The 19,668-nt window shown below is 39.3% G+C and overlaps 1 protein-coding gene across 1 annotated transcript; it reads right to left on the minus strand.

Annotated features, from left to right (window-relative positions):
• Positions 1-292: 292 nt before the first annotated feature.
• Positions 293-15,314, minus strand: prph2a (peripherin 2a (retinal degeneration, slow)). Its single transcript, XM_048535465.2, has 3 exons — positions 14,415-15,314; positions 13,291-13,537; positions 293-5,121 (listed from the first exon to the last, which is right to left on the minus strand). The coding sequence occupies exons 1-3, from the start codon at positions 14,993-14,995 to the stop codon at positions 4,897-4,899; spliced, it is 1,053 nt and encodes a 350-aa protein (XP_048391422.1). The 5' UTR covers positions 14,996-15,314; the 3' UTR covers positions 293-4,896.
• Positions 15,315-19,668: the final 4,354 nt, after the last annotated feature.

Consider the following 19,668-nt stretch of genomic DNA (forward strand, 5'->3'; position numbering starts at 1 on the left):
TTGGCTGCAACTTTGTCAGTTATGGAATTGATGTACCTAAGAATCAAGTTCACGCTAAGTGTCTAAGGCTGTTGCTTCCATGGAGTCCTTTAGCACAAATTCTCTTCAGCGGGGGAAGAGCTCAAGTATTGTTGCATTCTGTTTGTTATAAATGCAATCTGGAGGAGGAAGAAATGTAGGAAATTAATGAAGCCTTTTCTTTTGTTTCCGTTCTTCCATTTGCCCATTGTTGTTTCCATGGGTGTTCCTGTTGTGAGATGAAATAACCACAGTAGTTTTTGTTAAATCATAGAATATGTTCTATTTATTTGTAGTACAATAGTTTTATACATCATTCACTGGCTAGTATTTTCAAAACAGCAATACAGAGAAGTGCTAAAGCTGTTTAAAGTTTTAGTCCCTTTTTTATTGAGTTAAACAGATAGACAAAAGATGCTGAATAACTGTAGTGTTCAAGTTACCAGTTATCGATTAAAAGGATTGGTCATGAACAATTATGGTGAGGTCCTTCTTAGAATTGTGCAATTTTTGTAATATTATCTTGTGCTGTAGTGTATATGAAAAAGGTGTTACTTCAGCATTGAGAGATAGTAAGAACTGCCAATGCTGGAATCAGAGACAGCACAGTGTGGAGTTGGAGGAACATAGCAGGCCAGGCAGCCTCTAAGGAGTGAGAAAGCTGACATTTCAGGTCAGGACCCTTTCTTCAGAAATCTGAATCCAAAATCCCAACTCAAAACATCAGCTTTCCTGCTCCTCAGATGCGTCCTGGCCTGCTGCGTTCCTCCAGCTCCACACTGTCTCTTAATTCAGCATTGTTCTTTTATATTACAAGAAAAATGGATCAAAGAACTCTCTTAGTTTGTTGCAAGTTGCAGAGGTAGATCCTATGATCTCCCATTGAAAGCAGTATAATATGGGTCAGTTTACACGAAAGGAAACTTGCTAGAGTTTGCTGCCTTTTGTATTACCATGAATAACTCTGGTAGGACGAACCATTCTCGAGTATTTCCAGACGCTCACTTCACCATCTTGCACTTTTTGGTGTTCATTGTTGGACAGTTATTTAGCAGTATTATAAATTTGGGCTCAGAATAACTATTATAAACAGTTTTGTTTTAAGGAAAATTCTAATACCAAAAGTCACTTATTTTCTGACAAAATGCTGTTCAGAAAAATTGATTTAACATTGCACTTAACCACGGTTACAGTTGAGATTATTCTAGCCAATAGGAAACAAAAGCTATTTTCAAATATTGACAGTTTTCAGTTTGCTGATACTCATTTAAATGAATTCATATATGGAAAGTCCAGAGTTAGAATAAACTAATCTGTCCATTGTTCTTGGTATATTTTCTTGTTACTTGCAAATAATCACTTGTTTGGCAGTTTTACAGCAGAAAGTTTCCTGGAGGAATTGTTCTTCAATCTGGATCAAACAATGGATTCGCATAAAATGTTACTGTTTCATACATCTGTGCTAATGAAGCTAGATGCTCATTTAACAACAACACTTTTTATCTATTGAATTCAAAGTTTATTTGCCGGGTTGTTAGCAATTGGACCAAGTTTGTTCATGCATTTGCAATCACTGCATTTGGGGGGGTAAAAGATAAGTGTCAGCATTTAAATACAAATTTACAGCTCTCTTGCCTTCCATCCATTTTTTTTATATAGTGGTGTCTCCCTGCCTTCACTGTAAAATTAGCAGCACCTACTGATCCCACTTATGTGAAGACATGGGAAAGCACTTGTGCAACACAAATGTAAATGTAGTTCAAAGTAAGTGATGAGATTTGAAGAACCAGGAACAAGCCACTCTGCTGGAAGCCCTGTTTATGAATCTTGAATGCAAATTTATTCACAATTTGTAGTCATATGCAGATATGAAGAGAACTAATTTCTAAATCAAAAATGTTATAATTTGTGTTTTTTTTTCCTGAGAAGGATTGCATTTTAACGCTGAGTGTTTCAACCCTCTTAAAATCTGTTAATTTGATAAAACACAACACTCTGTTCACTGTCATCAGTACTCTATCAAGGATTCAAAATCCGAAAGAAACTGTGAAAAGCATAAAAGCAAATACTGTAGCTTCTAAGATAAGTGTTTGTAGCTGGCACCTATCAATATTTGACTGGAGCCTCACCATAAGAGAGTTCCTTGTTATGAGAAGGAACATCTGAAAAAATGAGGAGGCATTCATAGCACCAATCTATGCCTATTGTCTCAATTGATTCAGGATTATATCAAATGTAGTCTTAAGAAAAGAGTCATGCCCTCGGCTGTTCCAGTCCTCTAATTGAAAATAGGTCCATCCATCACCAAGACTGAGTATCACCTCTGTTCAAACCTTATACTTTTGTGGCATCACAGCTTACTTCTCAACAGCAATCCAGAGGTCATCGCTGCACAAAATTTGTGTCAGAGTGTAATACCCATGCCAGGTCTACTTGTCAATCACTGCAGCCGCCTACAGTTTAAAATGGCTTCTACTTGTTGCACTGAATTTGATATCCTAGTTTACCATACAGCATGAAAGACATTGTAAAAATAACATGAGGCAAGCCCACGAAGGCATTTGTCAAATTTTGAATTCAGTGATTCAAGAAACAGGACCCATGAGAAGTTAGAGATAACAGCAGTGAACATCAAGTGAATTTAGTGTCCTCTTAGATTTTTCTGCAAGCTATAATATGTGTCATGACAGAGTTTGGATGCTGGTGAAGAAAGTTGAGTTGTGCAGTAGCAAAAGCATAGATAACAGTTTCAGCAGTGAAAGGCACTTGGACATAGATGGTCATATACTCAGTTAGAAGACATGGGGATTCTGACCAGTTATGTATTTTCCTTTTCTTTCTAACATACCTCGTTGGCTTCCAGAAATGCAGGTCCCTGACTAACTGACTCCCTCTTTTTGCTTTATTGTTCCACTTTTTGTCCTTGAAATTTTGCTTAGGATGTATTCTCCTCACTGCTGTTTCTTCCATCCTGTTCCATCTGTTTCTTATATAAAGTAGCCTGAGACTCTTAATTTCTGTTCAGGATGCTCTGCCAATACAAGTGTTTTTTTGTTAGATTATGAAGAATTTCCGAGTTTTTTGTTTGAAGCAGTGGTTGTTGTACTGGATTATTATCGCAGACATTTGGAGTAATGATCTGGATTTGGGGGTTCCAATACCATCATGGCAGTTAAGGAATTTAAATTTAGCCTCTTAAATAAATTTGGAATAGATGTTTGTAATGTGTAACCTTCAACTGTTTTTTAAAACTTTTCTGGTGCATTAATGTCCTTTTGGGGAAGGAAATCTGCTCTATCCCAGCCTATCTGGCTTCCATGATACTTCAGTAGAAAAGGAGGTGGAATTTTGATGGTCTCTGCAAAGGCCTAGCAAACCATTGGTTATTAAGGAGCAGACTCCCCTGCACCTTTTTAGGGAAAATTAGAGATGGCAATAAACACTGCGTTGGCAGTGATGTGCGCATGCCATGAATGAATACATTTTAGAAAAGTAAACTGAAGATTAGGAGAGAGTTGACACTTTTAGTTGTAATTCATGTTCATGGTTTACTTTCTTGAGAATTATACACTGTCTTGTATGTTGCAATGTTTATTGTTTCTTTCCTCCATTTTATCACGCATTTCTATGTGTATTTAGATGTCATGATGAATTAGTTGTCTCTACTTTGAAAAGAATTACTGAAGTTAATCCTATAAACTGATGTTAAGCATACTTGGGATTTTTATCCTTGAAGCTGCAGTAGGCAGTTAAATCTTGAACCATTCACAGAAATGTTTCAAATAATCAAAAGGACTTTTGAGACTTCCTATAAAATTACTTCAAATTCCATTATGTGATAGAAAGCTTTCAGACTGCCTGAATTGATATGACACAGATATTTTTCAACTAATGTCCTGGAGTTAAATAAAATACATTGAGAGTCTATCCTAAATACAACCACAATTTTGGCAGTGACAGTAGGCTATTTATAAAAATCGCATTTAATGAACAAAACATAACATGGTTTAGTTTCAATATGATATGAATAGAAGTAATTGCTTTACAAAATCATGAAAAATGACTGTGCTTGTACACATATTGTGGTTAGTCAATTTGTTTTGTAAATTGCACCTCCTATCCAAATGAATAGCTGTAAACCAGTGTTGATAGATTTAACTGCAGACCACAAAGGAATGTCCTAATATTTATGATGCTGATTTCAGAAAGTATTGGGAAACATCACTGTCTGTGTTTAATTCATATATTCTCTGAAATCTGATCTAACCTTCATAATTTTACCATCCATGCTGTCTGTTTTTATAGCTGTGCTTTGAATAGAGAATACTTTATTTCTGTGTAAAGGTTGGTTTGTCACATTTGTGGTTTGGATTTCTAACATGAAGTTACTGAAATACATAAAATAATCATGGAAACACTTCGCTTCATGAACAATACCCTTCTGTCTTGGAAGCTACTATTTTGTAACGGCAAACTATATAACTTCACATAGCATTTGACCTCCTTCAAAAATGGCAGGACTGTTTTAAATAAGTACTGTTGTCGCACAATCCATATTTCCAGATTCAGAAGCAATACATTGATATGCTTATCTCTTTATATAGTACAAAGCAATGAAAGCAAATAATGCATAAATTGTCAAAATTAATTTAACAATTTAAATTGTGTAAATAGATGATTAACATATTATAGATGGATTACACAATGGATTACAAGTACAAATACAGGAAAATAAGGTCCTTGGGGTACATGCTTTTTATATCATACAATAAAGGGAGTTATTTATCTGGTTTTGTATTGTATATTTATTCAATTTTCATTTCCTTCATTGTCTAAATTGTTTCTTCCCCTCCCCCTGCAAGTTGTTTCTCTGTATCTTCAGCTGACTGTGGCAACAGTCGTGCCCTCTTCATTTTTCCCTTCTTCAGCTGTAGCTACTTGATTGAACTTACCCAGCTCTTTAACACTTTCCAGCAGAGATTTAAATGTTTCCTTCAGACCTTTCTCCATTAACCAACCCTCACTTTCACATTCAGGATCTTCAGGATTTGCAATGCTGCCCAGAGCTGTGTGCAAGTATTGGATCCCAACCATCGCTGCCACCTAAAATGGAGGTAGAGAATATACCATCAGTTAATCAGATCAGTGGTAGTTAAAAACAGGAAGGTATTGTCCAAGTATAAACTGGTTTAAAAGGGCTCTTCACATGCGGTGGTAATGTCCCTATCCCTCAGCCAGAAGGCCTGCATTCAAGTCTCACCAGCTCCAAAGGTGCATCATAAGCAACCTTTTCAGACGTTAAAATATCTATAAACTGATTTATTGATAGGAAGTACGGTGCCTGTGAACCTTGCAAATTAAAACTGTTCCCGAAGAAAGAAACATTGCCTCTGAAAATAAATCATTCGCATTGTCACCTTGATGCCAATTGTCTGACTGACAATGTGAGATTATCCTCCTTGGGTAAGACCTGCAGTGATACTTATTTGACTTTGAATGACATTTGTTCATGGATGAATTGAATCTGCACTCTGATACCTGAGTCAGGAATGCCCTTGTAATTTTGGGCATTGTTGATGTGTCAGCAGACAGCCTGGCAAGGTAGATCTGTCACAGGAATTGAATTAAAATTTTCCCTTGGCTCTGGATAATCCTGCAAGCCTGTGCTCCGGCAGGTAGTTCTGACTTCACGCAGTGGCAAGCATAAAAATACTTTTTGATGGCATCCTGCATGTTTGAAATTAGATGGACATCTCTGAACTTGTTTCAGGTCTATAAAACTTTGATTCTCAATAATATTTTCCCATGTTCTCTGGATTTAGCTGAAAGGGGTTTGTGAGGAGCATGCATTCCATATTATTGCAACATTTTTTAACATAATGAGTTGATCAGTAAATTGGTTGCCTGACTGCAATTTCAGGAGGAAGTCTGTTCATCTTGTCCCAACAAAAATAAAACTGAAAATATTAAAATAAATGATCCTGAAGATCCAATTCAGGAGTGAACTATACGGTAAATGGAAAAGCCCTGGAAAAAATTGATGCATAGAGAGATTTGGGTGTTCAGGTCCATTTGGACCCTGAAGGTGGCAACGCAGGTAGATAGAGTGGTCAAGAATGCATGGGGCATGCTTTCAATTATTGGATGGGATATTGAGTACAAGGGTTGGCAGGTCATGTTACAGGCATATAGGATTTTGGTTCAACCACATTTGAAATATTGCTTACAGTTCTGGTTGCCACATTACCAAAAGGATGTGGATGCTTTGGAGAGGATGCAGAAGAGGTTCACCAGGATGTTGGAGATAATGGGAACTGCAGATGCTGGAGAATCCAAGATAATAAAATGTGAGGCTGGATGAACACAGCAGGCCAAGCAGCATCTCAGGAGCACAAAAGCTGACGTTTCGGGCCTAGAACTTTTGTGCTCCTGAGATGCTGCTTGGCCTGCTGTGTTCATCCAGCCTCACATTTTATTCACCAGGATGTTGCCTGGTATGGAGAGTGCTAGCTGTGAAGAGAGATTGTGGATTAGGATTATTTACATTAGAAAGACAGACTGAGTTTGGGGGGGGACCCCCCAATTTGATTGAGGTCTACAAAATCATGAGTGGTGTAGACAGATTGGATAATAAGAAGCTTTTTCCCAGACTGGGGGACTCGATTACTTGGGGTCACGATTTAAAGCTGAGAGGGGAAAAGTTTGAGAGTTGTGTGGTAAGCTCTATATGCAGAGGGTGGTGGGTGCCTGGAACACGTTGCCAGCGGATGTGGTAAAGGTGGGCATGATAGCGTAATTTTAAGATGTATCTAGACTGATACGTGAGTGGGCAGGGGTAGCAGAGGGATGCAGATCCTTGGAAAATAGATGGTAGATTTAGATAGAGGATCTTGACCAGCGCAGCCTTGGAGCGTCAAAGGGCCTGTTCCTGTCCTGTAATTTTCTTTGTTCTTTGTCCCTTTTCTGTTTCTGCCCGAACCTACTAAAGGATTTATGTATTTGTTAGAATCCCTGCCAACCAAACAAGAGGACTTATTTTTTTCTGTCTGTGCTATTGACTGCTGGCTTATGGGTCTTAGTCATTCATGGCATTCCAAGTCTGAACTTTATGTAGTTGATTTAACTGACCTATTAGAATAACATTCTCAGCTGCTGACTTACACAGCATATCGAGGATCTTCAGACTCTGTGTTCTATAAAAGATTCCAAACATCAAATTTCCTGACTTTTGCAATTATCACAATATGACTTGGCTGCCCTGCCCTGAACAGGCCTCCAAATGGGCAGAATGCAAACCAGAATAAGGCAACAGTGGTGTTAGACTGGTATTGAATTTAGGTTGCTTTAGTGCTGATCTCTTTGGACCCAGAAGGTAATAATTGTTTCTATTGACCTTGATTTGTAATGTCCAAATGTACAGAAGGAATAGACCTTTAGTCCTTGTGCCTCCCCTACCATTTTAATAAAATCATGGCTGATAGTATTGTGACCTCAAATCAACATAACCACTTTTTCTCCTCCTCCTTGTTAACCAAGAATCTATCCACTTCTGCCTTAAAATTATTCAAAGACTCTGCTTGTGCTATCTTTCCTGGAAGAGAATTTCAAAAATACTGTCCTCTGAGAGGAAAAAAAAAGCCTCATCTCTCATTTAAATGGATGATCCCTTTTAACAGTGACCCCAATTCTAGGTTCTGACAAAATGCATCTTCTCCACTTCTATCCTATCATTACCCTTCAGGATCTTGTATGTTTCAAGCTGAACCTTACATTATAAGACATTACCTGAATTTCCTGTTATAATGCATGGCAACACAACTGTTTTCAAATTCTAAATTGAATATTTGATGTGCCATGATCTTGCCAAGGAGAAATGTTGAAACTCTAAAATGTTGAAAAACTGTTTGAGCAACTCATTATTTCACCATATGAACATTTATTGAAGGGAGATTTTTGAAGCTGAGAAGTAGGATTTATTGCCCAGTGTCTTGATGGGTAAATATGTTCTAATTCCTATTTTCAAAGAGGAGAACAAGATGGTTTTTACAGCTAAAGGGATCAAAGGGTAACGAGAGCAATCAAACACAGCAGGTCATCGGAAAATAGTAATACAGAAACAAAAACCTGCAGATGCTGGAAATGTTAAAGAAAAACTTTGGAGAAAAAGGTCAGACAGCATCAGTGGAGAGAAGATCAGTTATTGTTTCAAGTCAATTTCCTTACATCAGAATGATGTCTGAATTGTTTTCCATGTGAAACCTTAACTGTTTCTTTATCCATTGATGTCTTCAGACTTAATGAACACTTTTTTTTATATTTTCAGTTTTATTTTTATTGGAAACATCTACCCTGCTCATTTTTGAGAAATAGTACCATGACATTTTTTCCATCCATTTGAGTGAATGGACACAAACCTTACTACCTTCTTTTGAAAATCAGTGTCTCTGAGAGTGCGGCATTTCTTGGTACTGCATGGGAATATCAACCTACATTTAATGATCATCAGTGCATAGTGCCGTTTGATTGCATTACATTCCAACTGGGACGAGATGGATGCCATGGCTCGGTGGCCATGATGAGTATCTTTGACACCTAACTTAAGCATAATAAGACAAGTCTTTATAATACATGAAATTTAATCCTGAAAATTTCTTGGTAGTAGAACTTTGCTATATGTCTGCTTTTGAGTTTCTCTGAAGTGTGAATACTATGGCATAATTTGTGGAGTGGAAAGGTAGGAAAGTTATTTTTAAACTAGTGATGTTTTAATTGAGGGAAATAACCTGGATCTCCGGCAACACACAGAGTGTGCAGTATGAGGCACATTCACTACTTGGCATTGTGATATCAATTCATTTTGATAAATTATCTGATCATGCGTCTCAAGTTTTAAAGAAGGTCAAATGGCCCATCAAATAAGCTTCACCAAAGTTCATACATAATTATCCTATCATAGTCTTTCCTTCTCTTTTGCCAGTGATTTCCCTCTCCCTTTCTTCTTGTTCTCTGTATTCATTCCAAGGAATGCTCTCTGTCTTCTGGATGAAGTGCTTGTCAATTGAGTAATAGCTGGGCTACTTGGACCCACGTTGTTTGGAGCTTAGAAGAATGAGATTCGATCTTATTGAAACATGTCGGATTCTGAGGGGGCTTGACAAGGTATATGCTGTGCAGTGTAGCACTGGATGACAGTTTAAAAATAAGGAATCTCTAACTTAAGATGGAGTTTTTATTCTTCCATGCTATCATTATTAAGGTCAGCATTTCTTGCCCATCCCTAACATTTCAGAAGGCAATTAAATGACAATCACGTTGCTGTAGATCTGGAGTCAATTGCAGGCCAGACCAGGTAAAGGTAAAAGATTTTTTCCCGCTAAAGGCAATCATTGAACTATAAACTTTTACGACAATTAATTCTCGTCTTGGTTACTATTACAGAGGCTAGTTTTATGTCCTGTAGTTATTATTTGAAGTTCAATACTAGGATTTAAATGCTCGGCCCCGCAGCTTTAGCCTGGAGCTCTGGATTATTAGTCTAATGCCATTATTATTGCACCAACATCTTTTCCCTCTTCTTTCGGAGGGTCATCAATCTGTGGATTTCTGATCTTCAGACAGCAGTGAATTAGAGTCATTTAAAATATTCAAGATGAGCTAGATTAGATGGACTTTAGATCTAGAATGGGCTAAAGGGTTATGGAAAAGCAGGCAAAACACAGTTAAGACTTCTATCAGATCAGCCATGATATTGCTGAATGATGGAGCAGGCTTGAAGGTCCATGTGACATAGTCCTGCTCCTATTTCTTGGGTTGTTTTCCCCACCAACCGCCATTCAACCCATACATTCTCACACGTTTGGCTCTGAGTTTGTGACAGTGAATTCACATTCAGAAGTAGTAGTAGTAATATGGACTGCAACCTGAATCCTTAAAGGGTGAATAAGCACAGGCTGTTGTGAAGGAAAAGCTCACATTTACAGCTCACCTTTTATGTCTTGAGGTATCCAAACAATTGAGAAGATCTTCATTGCCTGTTTTCACTGTTTGTTTTTGTAAGGAAAACAGGGCAGTAATTTGTGCAAAGCAAGTGCCCACCAACAATTGTGAGTTAAATACCAGATACCCTGCTTCAATTATATTTGTTGAGGAATAGATATCGGCTAGGAAAGCTTCTACCTGTTCTTTGAATTGAAGCTTTGTCACAGAATCTTTTCTGTCCTTCTGGTAAGGTACACTTGATTTAATATGGCCTCTGAGAAATGGTTCCTCTTACAGTGTAACACTTCCTCAGTACAGCACTGAAATCTCAAGCTAGGTTCTACATTCAAGGCCATGAGGTAGAACTTGAGTCCATGATTTTCTGATTCTGAGCTGAGATTCCTTCCAATCAAGGCAAGCTGGTATCACTTTAAGATTATAAGAGCTTGTATATTTTTAAGACAATTGAAATGTTCTATCATCAACCAATAACTGTAATCCAAGAATACTGTCAAGACTTGTTTTCATACTACATCTCAGCCCTACTCGTGTTGATGAAAGGGAGATAAAACCCACTTTATCTCAACTATGCTATCTTTTAGAAACATTCTCCTGTATCTGTTGTTTTCAAATACTACAAAATGTGTTTGAAACTTTTTCATAATCTGTCAAAGTCACTGTCCAAAACTAATGACAAAGAAAATCAAGTGGATTTTCTGAAGATGCTTCTTTTTACTTCATTATTGGGAAATGGGCATTGATAACTAGGGAAACACTTATTTATTTCCCATCCCTAGGTGCCCTTGGACACAACTGAGTGGCTCCAGGCATTTGAAAATTAACCTCATTTCTGTGTGCCTGGAGATAGATGTAGATCAAGCCAGGTAAGGACAGCAAGTTCTTTCCCTAATAAAGCATTAATGAACCTGTTGGTTTGTTTGATTGTTTGTTTTTAACTACAATCATTTCATGGTCATTATTGCATTTCTTATTCCAGACCCGTTCATTGGAGTCAAATTCCACCATCTGCTGTGTGGGATTTGAACCTAAGACCCCAAAACACTATTTAGGCTTCTAGATATTTACTAGTGTAGTTATAATGACACTAGACCATTGCCTGCCCTTCACATACAGGACATTTAGAAGCTTGGGGTGGATTTAGAACTCAATGTAGCTAAAGGATTTTGCACCAGTAATCAAATAAATAGTCTCTAATTCCCTCCTCCTTTGTCATGAAGACAGGTGAGGCAGAAATACTACCTTTCTAGTTTAGAGCCAATTTTGCTTATCAACAATACTTAAACTTCTGTTTGCCTAACTTCATAAATATGAGCCATTAGTGAAGTAAGCTGACGTAATCCAACAAAAGTATCAACAATTCATTGGCATAATCGTAGGGAAAAAATATGATATCAAGGTGTGGAGCTGTCGGAACACAGATAGCCAGGCAGCATCAGAGGAGCAGGGAAACTGACGTTTTGGGGCGGGACCCTTCTTCTGAATCTGAAATCCTGACCTGAAATGGCAGCTTTCCTGCTTCTCTGATGCTGCCTGGCCTGCTGTGTTCCTCCAGCTCCATACTGTGTTATTTCTGACTCCAGCATCAGCAATTCTTACTACCTCTCATGGGGGATTGAACAAATCCCCCTACAACCAAACCTCAAAGTGTGAATCTGGACCTGTTTGATGTAAACATACTGCAAACAGCACCTGTACAGAGAGGAAACTGAAGCTTTTTCTCTACAGATATTGCCTGGTTTGCAAAGAATTTTCAGCATTTTATTTGTGATTTCTAGTGGCCACAATATTTTTCTTTTGCATAACTTATTGTTGTAGTTTGGATAATATAATCCAGTCCTTATTAATCTGAATGCAGATAACTTCTAATTTTGTCATGAGTAGGGAAGTAGTTAGCTCAGTTGGCTGGAAAGCTGATCTATAGTTCACAATAATGATTGACAGTGTGGACGGTTGCTATTTTGTTTGGGTTGAGGTTGATTTGTGATTGTGTCCTCGAGTGGAAAGCAATGGCAAACCACTACTAGCAAAAGCAGTTAAGGAAAGTGGCTTAAGAAGTAGTATCGTCAACCAGTGAGCAAAGGACCCGTCCCTGCAGGAGCTTCATTATCAATTGGTGCTATTCTCCAGTCTTTTATATCTCCTTGCACACTGGTTTTTATTCAAATCATCATCTAATGTCCTCTTGATTGCTTGGAAGTGAGTTGGAAGCTTATGCAATGTATTCCAGATTGGAAAAACACCACATTTGTTACATTTGTAAAGCAACTTAAATCTATGGCTGTCTGCTCTCAATGCATTTGAGTGGGAACAGCTTCTTTTTCTTGTCTATCCAGATTTTGCATGATTTTGAAAACTTCTATTGGATCTTCTCCTGGTTGCCTTTCCTCCGAAGGAGAACAGCCATAATCCCTCCATTCTGTCCCTCTAATTGAAATTTCTAAACCCTAGAACCATTTTTGTGAATCTTTTCTGCACCTACAATTGTACGTGATACTCCAAGGTCTAACAAGTATCTTGTATAACTTCAGCATTGCCTTCTTGCTCTTATATTCTCTATTTATAAAGCATAGAATCTTGCATGCTATAGCTGTTCTCTCTAACCAAATCTAAGCGGTTTACTGCACAGAAAAGGCCCTTCGGTTCCTTGTGTCTGTGCTAGTCAAAAGCAAGCCCTAACTCTTCTAATGTTACAGATAATAATGAAGGTAACAATCAAAACCATCCTGTCACTTTGAACTAACGTACGAAACTTTGCAAATTCAAAATGGATCAGATTTCTAGGCTGCCTGTATACACTCTTAGAACAATGGCATTTTTTTCTCTTCCCTGTTTAGAATGTGATCTTCATCTGACAAACAGCACAACTTTCTCCAGTTTCCTCCTGACTAGAAGGAAATGTAAGGAAGAAGCCAAATTCGTTGGTTTGTTGGAGTGACAGTAAGAATCCAGAACATTTGAGACAGTTGCTCTCTATCATTTTCTGAAAGGTAGAAGAATCAGAGGACTGTGCTACATTGAGTAGGCAGGACCAATCAGCAAGCAGCACCCCTGTGAGAATTTTCCAACAGAAATACCACTCGCGAAGTGCAATCATTTCCCAGATAGATTAGTGAGGACTGGGGAGGGAATCCATTTATTGTTAGAGATTTGCAATAGATGAGCTGCTGGCTGGACGGCTCAACAGCTACGTTTTTAAAAAGCCAATGACCGTTTTATACAAGACTCAACAGCATTCTAAGGTTTTAGTTTTTTTTAAATTATCAGTCCTCTTACCTCTAATAGCCAAAGGAATAAGACCAGCCCTCCCATGGACTGCATCATGTTAGTGTAATAGTTGAGGAGAGCCTCCTTGCAGCCCCGAGTCCACAGGTTGAGCTCCTCGCTCTGGAACTCATAGCTGTAGTGGGCGGAATTGTTGGCTATCTGCTGCTGGATACAGGGTCGAGGGGAGGCCGGATTGCAACAACTGAACGGGACCCCATCCGTCAGGTACTTCCCATCGATGTTGCTCTTAACACGGCTGTAGGGAGGAGAGATTTGGGACATGTTAAGGCTCACGACTCCAACGAGGGCAGAAAGGTAGCAGTGGATGTAATTGATAGCGCACTGTGCAGTTCTTAGTGCAAGCTCAAAAACACACAACACGTCATGTGTTTAGACTCCCATTCTCCCTGCAGTATTACCTAGTACCTGTCATCTGCCTACTCCCCATCTCCTGGCCACCATCACTATCACAAACCAGCCCAAAATCCTCTTGAATGCCTCAATCCATGGAGGAGTGAGGTTCATTGGAGGGATTTGATTTCAAACTGTAAGTGCTGCCCGCGTGAAAATGTTTGATTTTTTTCCCCCTCTCACTTCATTCTTGTTTCATTTACATATCACTTTATATCAATGCCTGCATCTCTTCTATCCAGCCTGCTCATGATTTTGCAGGTCTCGATCAAATCTCCTCTCAGCCTCTTCCCTTTTGCGGAGAACAGTGCCAAATTATTCAATAAATGCTTCTAGCTGAAGTTTCTTATTTCTGAAATCTCTTGTTCCTCTTCCTTCTCTCCGGTACATTCATATTTTTGCTATAAATGTAGTCTTAGAACTCTACACACCACTCCAGCTGAGGTCTATCAAGTTTTTTTATACCAGTTCAACATCACCTCCCTGCTCTTGTACTCAGTGCCCTATTAACAAAGCCCAACACACGACCTCTATTGAATCACTTTTTGTGCTCCTAAGATGCTGCTTGGCCTGCTGTGTTCATCCAGCTCCACACTTTGTTATCTCAGATTCTCCAGCATCTGCAGTTCCCATTATGTCTCTCGCTACACGTATTATTGACTGCTCTCTTCCCCCTGCCCAGCCCCTTCAATGATTTGTGCACATATTTCTCTTGTACTCACTCTTTCACCTCCTTGGAACTGAAGTCCAGGTATCGGTTGCTGATCCACTGGATTTCAAACCAGTCTCTGAAGCCATTGTTGCCACAGCAGTGAAACTCGATCTGAAGTTGGTCAATAGTTTTCTTCATGAAGCAACGTCCTGGAGTGTCGGTGTCTCTGTAATATTTCATGCTGTTCTTCAGCCCCTTGGCCAGAGTATCTTCAAGGTAGATCTTCATCAGAAAGCACAGCACCACAGAGAGGAAGGTCAGGCAAGTGAAAAACAAGCAGGCGGCAAGGTAGAACTTGAGGGAAGATTTCCACCTGGCATATTTTGCCGGGTCGAGGGAATCGTAGCAAAACTTGCCACCAAAACAGTTGATTGTACAGGCCAGCACTCCTACCACGATCAGAGAGTTGGGGACTAAGTGGCTCTCTGTATTGTCCATCACCTCGCTTCGTTTCTTCAGCTCAATCTTAAGGAACAAGCCCATCCCAAAGACAACTATGCCTGCCAAGACACAAAACCAGTTCAGGAGCCACAGTCCCTGGGCCAACTTGACACGATTCTGCACCGTGAACTTGACTTTGAGAATGGCCATTTCCTTTTGCTGAGATCCAGGGAGTGGGACTTAAGCTTGGTTTTGGGGAAATCAGTGAGCTTTGGGCATGGGTGCAGAAAGGGCAGGAGACAGACCACTTGAGATCAATTCAACCTTGTGTCCCTCCATTTGGCTCTCAAAAGCAAAATCTCCAATGCTGTGAGAATGGTATGGGCACGATGAGCTGTCCAAGCTACCGAGCCAGAGACGGGGACGGAGTCCGCCTCCAGCGCTAACCTTCGTGCACCTTTCCCCAGCCCTGGAGAGAGCTTTTCCACACCGCGCTCGAGAAAATCTGACACTGCAAGACGTCACCTTAATACCAGTAATAGGTTTTATCGTTAATCATTTAGAGAAAGCTCTGGCCCACTTGAGCGATTGAAATTAATCCGCCCTTAATTTCACCCGGTTGCCCTCACGTTGTCAGCGACTGTATCTTCACCTCGCCGCTTTCATGTATTTGAAATGTCTAGGGAGAGCTTTTTTTAAAAACTGAATATTCTTTGAACCAACTTCATGAATTATTTATATCGTAGTAAAATCGTTTTGACACGTGTACCAGGTTTCCTCGACTGAAATGTAACGAAAGCCAAAAAGAAAAGTTTCAACTTAATAGGCTCAGTAAGCTTAAATATAGGTCAATGCCCTGGAAAGAACACAGATCAAATAAAAATAGACCTACACTAACCATGTGTTTTTAAAGCTGCGCTCCGGATAAAATTCTGGAGTAGACGCTATACTTAAAGGCTTGTTACACTGGGTTAACGATTCGACAGGTATTCATTTCTCAGTGCTATTTTCAGTTTCGAATCGTCGCTCACAGACTGCGATGCACAATACTTGTGTTTAATGGGTACTTTGAAGCTGGCAAACTAGCGCAAGGAGCAGTGAAATATTATTTCACAAGAGTTGACAGGGCGAGGAATGGTTAATATTCATCTGGAGGCAACTCAAACTTACCCTCCGTATAGTGTCACAAACGATCTCTCTCTCTAATGATTCATTTATCTCTATTCAAGTTAATTCCAAAGAATATATATCTTGGGTTGAGCAGGTTTAAGAAATCTGGAGAATGCAGAATACTTTATGGGCGGACAATTAGAAGACTTCCATTATTCTGTGCATCGATTTCCCCACCTTCCGCAATCAACTGTGTCAGCATAGACCGGTAGAATGTTTGGGCACTGCATTAAAAAAATACAAAAAGATATTGAACGCCCATTAGTGGAAGCCTATATCCCACCGGAATACCGGCTATTGGCCTTGAATTAATCTGCCACTGATCTTGGTCCTACGAGATTAAATATCACCAGAATTGAAACACAAATACGACTTTACTTCACCCAACAAAATTACGGACATACTTCATCAGCAGCGTTTTACTATCCAAGTCAAGCTGGTGAATGCAAATGGTGAATTGGCTCTTGGTATCAGTGTAATGAACACAATGAAGTCGGTGCAGAAACTCTTTGAGAAAGAAGAACATCAGATGACAGTGATAATGGGAACTGCAGATGCTGGAGAATCCAAGATAACAAAAGTGTGAAGCTGGATGAACACAGCAGGCCAAGCAGCATCTCAGGAGCACAAAAGCTGACGTTTCGGGCTTATTATCAGAGTCCTCTCTGATGAAGGGTTTAGGCCTGAAATGTCAGCTTTTGTGCTCCTGACATGCTGCTTGGCCTGCTGTGTTCATTCAGCCTCACACTTTGTTATCATCAGATGATAGTTGTGGTTTGTGTCAGAGCTAATAATTTAACAATAAATAGGTTTTACAAAATTAGTTCCATGAGTTAGGAAACACTGTAAGAACTAAATCCTCAAAGGAGTAAACTCAGATTTTGCTGGTACCATATGCTAGATTGTACTGAATGAGCTGAGGAAGCATGGTATGATTTTGCCCACACACATGGTGTAGGACCAATGGGTTCAAATTCTTAGATTTCACGGCCAGCAAAGACTTGTGTGCCAGAGCTAGTCAAAACTTGACCAACTTTGTTCTGAGGGTCACCAGACCCCAAATTTTAACTTTGATTTCTCTTCACAGATGTTGCTAGACCTGCTAAGCTTTCCTGGCAATTTCGTTTCTGATTTACAGCATCTGCAGTTCTTTCGTTCTTTTTAAAAACAACTCAAGCATGCTGTTTCAGTACAGATAAAACATTGGCATCGACTCAATAATCTGGAAATTTAACCCAGGTATATGCCATCCACATAAGGCGAGGCAAATCATATCTCACAAATTACCTCCCCTATCAGTCTCCTTTCAAGCAGCAGCACAGAGATAGCAGGTGTCTTTGAAATTGTTGTCCAGTGGCAATTGTCCAGCAATGACTTGTTTCAACAATGCTCATTTGGCATTCCACTGGGACCACTCAACTTCTAAACCCATTACTGCAGTGATCCAAGCACAAACAAATGAGCTAAATTCCAAATGTGAAGTGACAGAATTTCACTCTGTGTGGTATCAAGAAACATTAGAAAAAATGAAGACAATGGGAAACAAGGGTAAAGTTCTCAACTGGTTGGAGCTATAGCCATCAAAATGGAAAGGCTATGGTTCTGGGTGTCCAGTTTTTTTCAACCTTAAGATATACCTTCAAGAATTTCTCAGAGGAGTGGTCTTGGAGTTTCCTAGACCAAACCAAAGTTGCTTCATAAATAACTTTTCCTCTGTTATTAAGTCAGTAGAGATGTTTTCTGATGATTGCACGGTATTGAGCACAATTTATGACTGTTCAGATACTGGAGCAGTTTAAACACACATGCAGTAAGGTCCAGACGACATTTAGAATTGTGTTGAGAAGTGCCATGTGAAATTTGTATCCACAGTGCCAGGCAATTACTATCTCCAACAAGACAGAAGCTAACCATTGCCCCTTTTGTATTCAATGGCATTGCCATCAAAGAATCCATCATAATCAACACCTGAGGGTTATCACTGACCAGAAACTGAACTACATAAATATACTGCAATACAGTAGGTCAAAGGCTTGGAATTCTACACTGAATAACTGATTTCTTTGCTCTACGAAATTTCTCCAGCATCAACAAAATACAAGAGAGTTATGGAATACTTTCCACTTATCTGTATGAATACAGCTCCAACAAAAAGGTTGACACCATCTAAGACAATGCAGCCCACTACCTTAAATGTTTACTCACTCCACCATCAGCACACAACAACAGCTGTGTGTATTTCCTAGTGTGGATTGTGAAACCCAAAAGATTCACTTGACGTGTCTTGTGTGTGTATGGTGCCGGTTTCTCAGGGAGGCTGAGTTGCTGTGACATGAACTCTCCTCATCTAGCCATGTTGATGTTGTGTCACTCTTAGTACATGCATGAAACTCAAAGCGCATTAGTTGTAAGTTGTTATCACTCCATCAGGTCTTCTGCCTATTTAAGTACATTTTGCCCCAGCACCATCTTCTCTACACAATTGTGTCATGCCACAAAGTGTTTCAATTTCTATTTGTTGTCCACTAATAATAATCCATCCGTGTTGTCATCTTGCAGCTGTTAATACCAATTCATTTGTGTGTTTGTCAGTACATTTTTTACATGCTGTTAGATGATCATGAGTACAGGTTTGGGAAGTGCTTTGAAAGAACTCCTGGGGAGTTACTGCAATTCATTGTTTGAATGGATACACTACAGTTGTTTTGTGCTAGTAGTGGAGGAAATTAATATTTAAGGTAGGCGTTGATTAAGCAGAATGCTTCACTCTACCCTCATCCAAGCAAGTGACAATATAGCATCAAACTGGTTAATGGTGAACCCCTCATTGTAGGGGATTTGGCAATGATAATGCAATTACACATTGTGTGAATAAAACTGGTTGGTCGAAGATTCTTTGACCTTCATTGGTCCAGTTTCTCTTTAATTTTTCTCCAGGGAGTGAGGTTAAATTGGTTATGAGACATTCAAGAGACCATGAAACAGAAAAAAATTGAACTTGGCTTTTTTTTGTCTCCACAGACACTCTCTGACATATTACTACTTATGCAATATTGCAGTATATATCTTTGGCCAAAATTTATAGCTAGCATTGAGTACACCCAGCAGAACATCCCTAAGCCTGAAGGGCTTGTAATTCCAGAGCATCAACAGTTCCAATAGATTCGGGCACTACAGAGGCAGGTTGGTCAGGTGTCCCAACAAAACTTTGATGGACCCCTGGGCTGGTGCCTTCAATCAACTGGTAGCCTTTTCAGTTGGTATGTCGGGACTCTACCTGGCAGGAAGATCCCAGTGATGCTTCTACTTGAATCTTAATTACATTGAAGCAACTGCTCACCTCTGTGGAATTGGCAACCAATTTGATTTAAAATGGGAGACCCAGATTCCTCACCAAGGAGAAATATTTTTTCGACATTTCTCCTGTGAAGAACAGCCAGAATCTTTTGTGTTTCAATAAAATTGGCTCTTATTTCTAAATGTCAATGATCACAAGCCAATTTTACTCATAAAAACCTATTCAGCCAACTAATCATTTATCTGAACTGTCTCAATCAGTGCTCAAATTGTTGAGTTATCACTCAACAGCAGACCAAAACTCTAATCAGTACTCAAATAATTAGTTTCATCAACATTTTGTTCTTTGCTTCCCAACCAAGATTTGACTATCCTACAAAATCTTTGCAGTCAATATTAATATTGATTGATTTATT

This window comes from Stegostoma tigrinum, chromosome 9, assembly GCF_030684315.1.
Source record: "Stegostoma tigrinum isolate sSteTig4 chromosome 9, sSteTig4.hap1, whole genome shotgun sequence".
NCBI lineage: Eukaryota > Metazoa > Chordata > Chondrichthyes > Orectolobiformes > Stegostomatidae > Stegostoma > Stegostoma tigrinum.

Coding starts and splice junctions, on each gene's coding strand:
- prph2a (XM_048535465.2), bottom strand. CDS start 14,995: ATGGCCATTCTCAAAGTCAAGTTCACGGTGCAGAATCGTGTCAAGTTG. Junction 13,538..14,414: donor AGTTCCAAGGAGGTGAAAGA/GTGAGTACAAGA, acceptor TCCTCCCTACAG/CCGTGTTAAGAGCAACATCG. Junction 5,122..13,290: donor TATTCCTTTGGCTATTAGAG/GTAAGAGGACTG, acceptor CCTCCATTTTAG/GTGGCAGCGATGGTTGGGAT.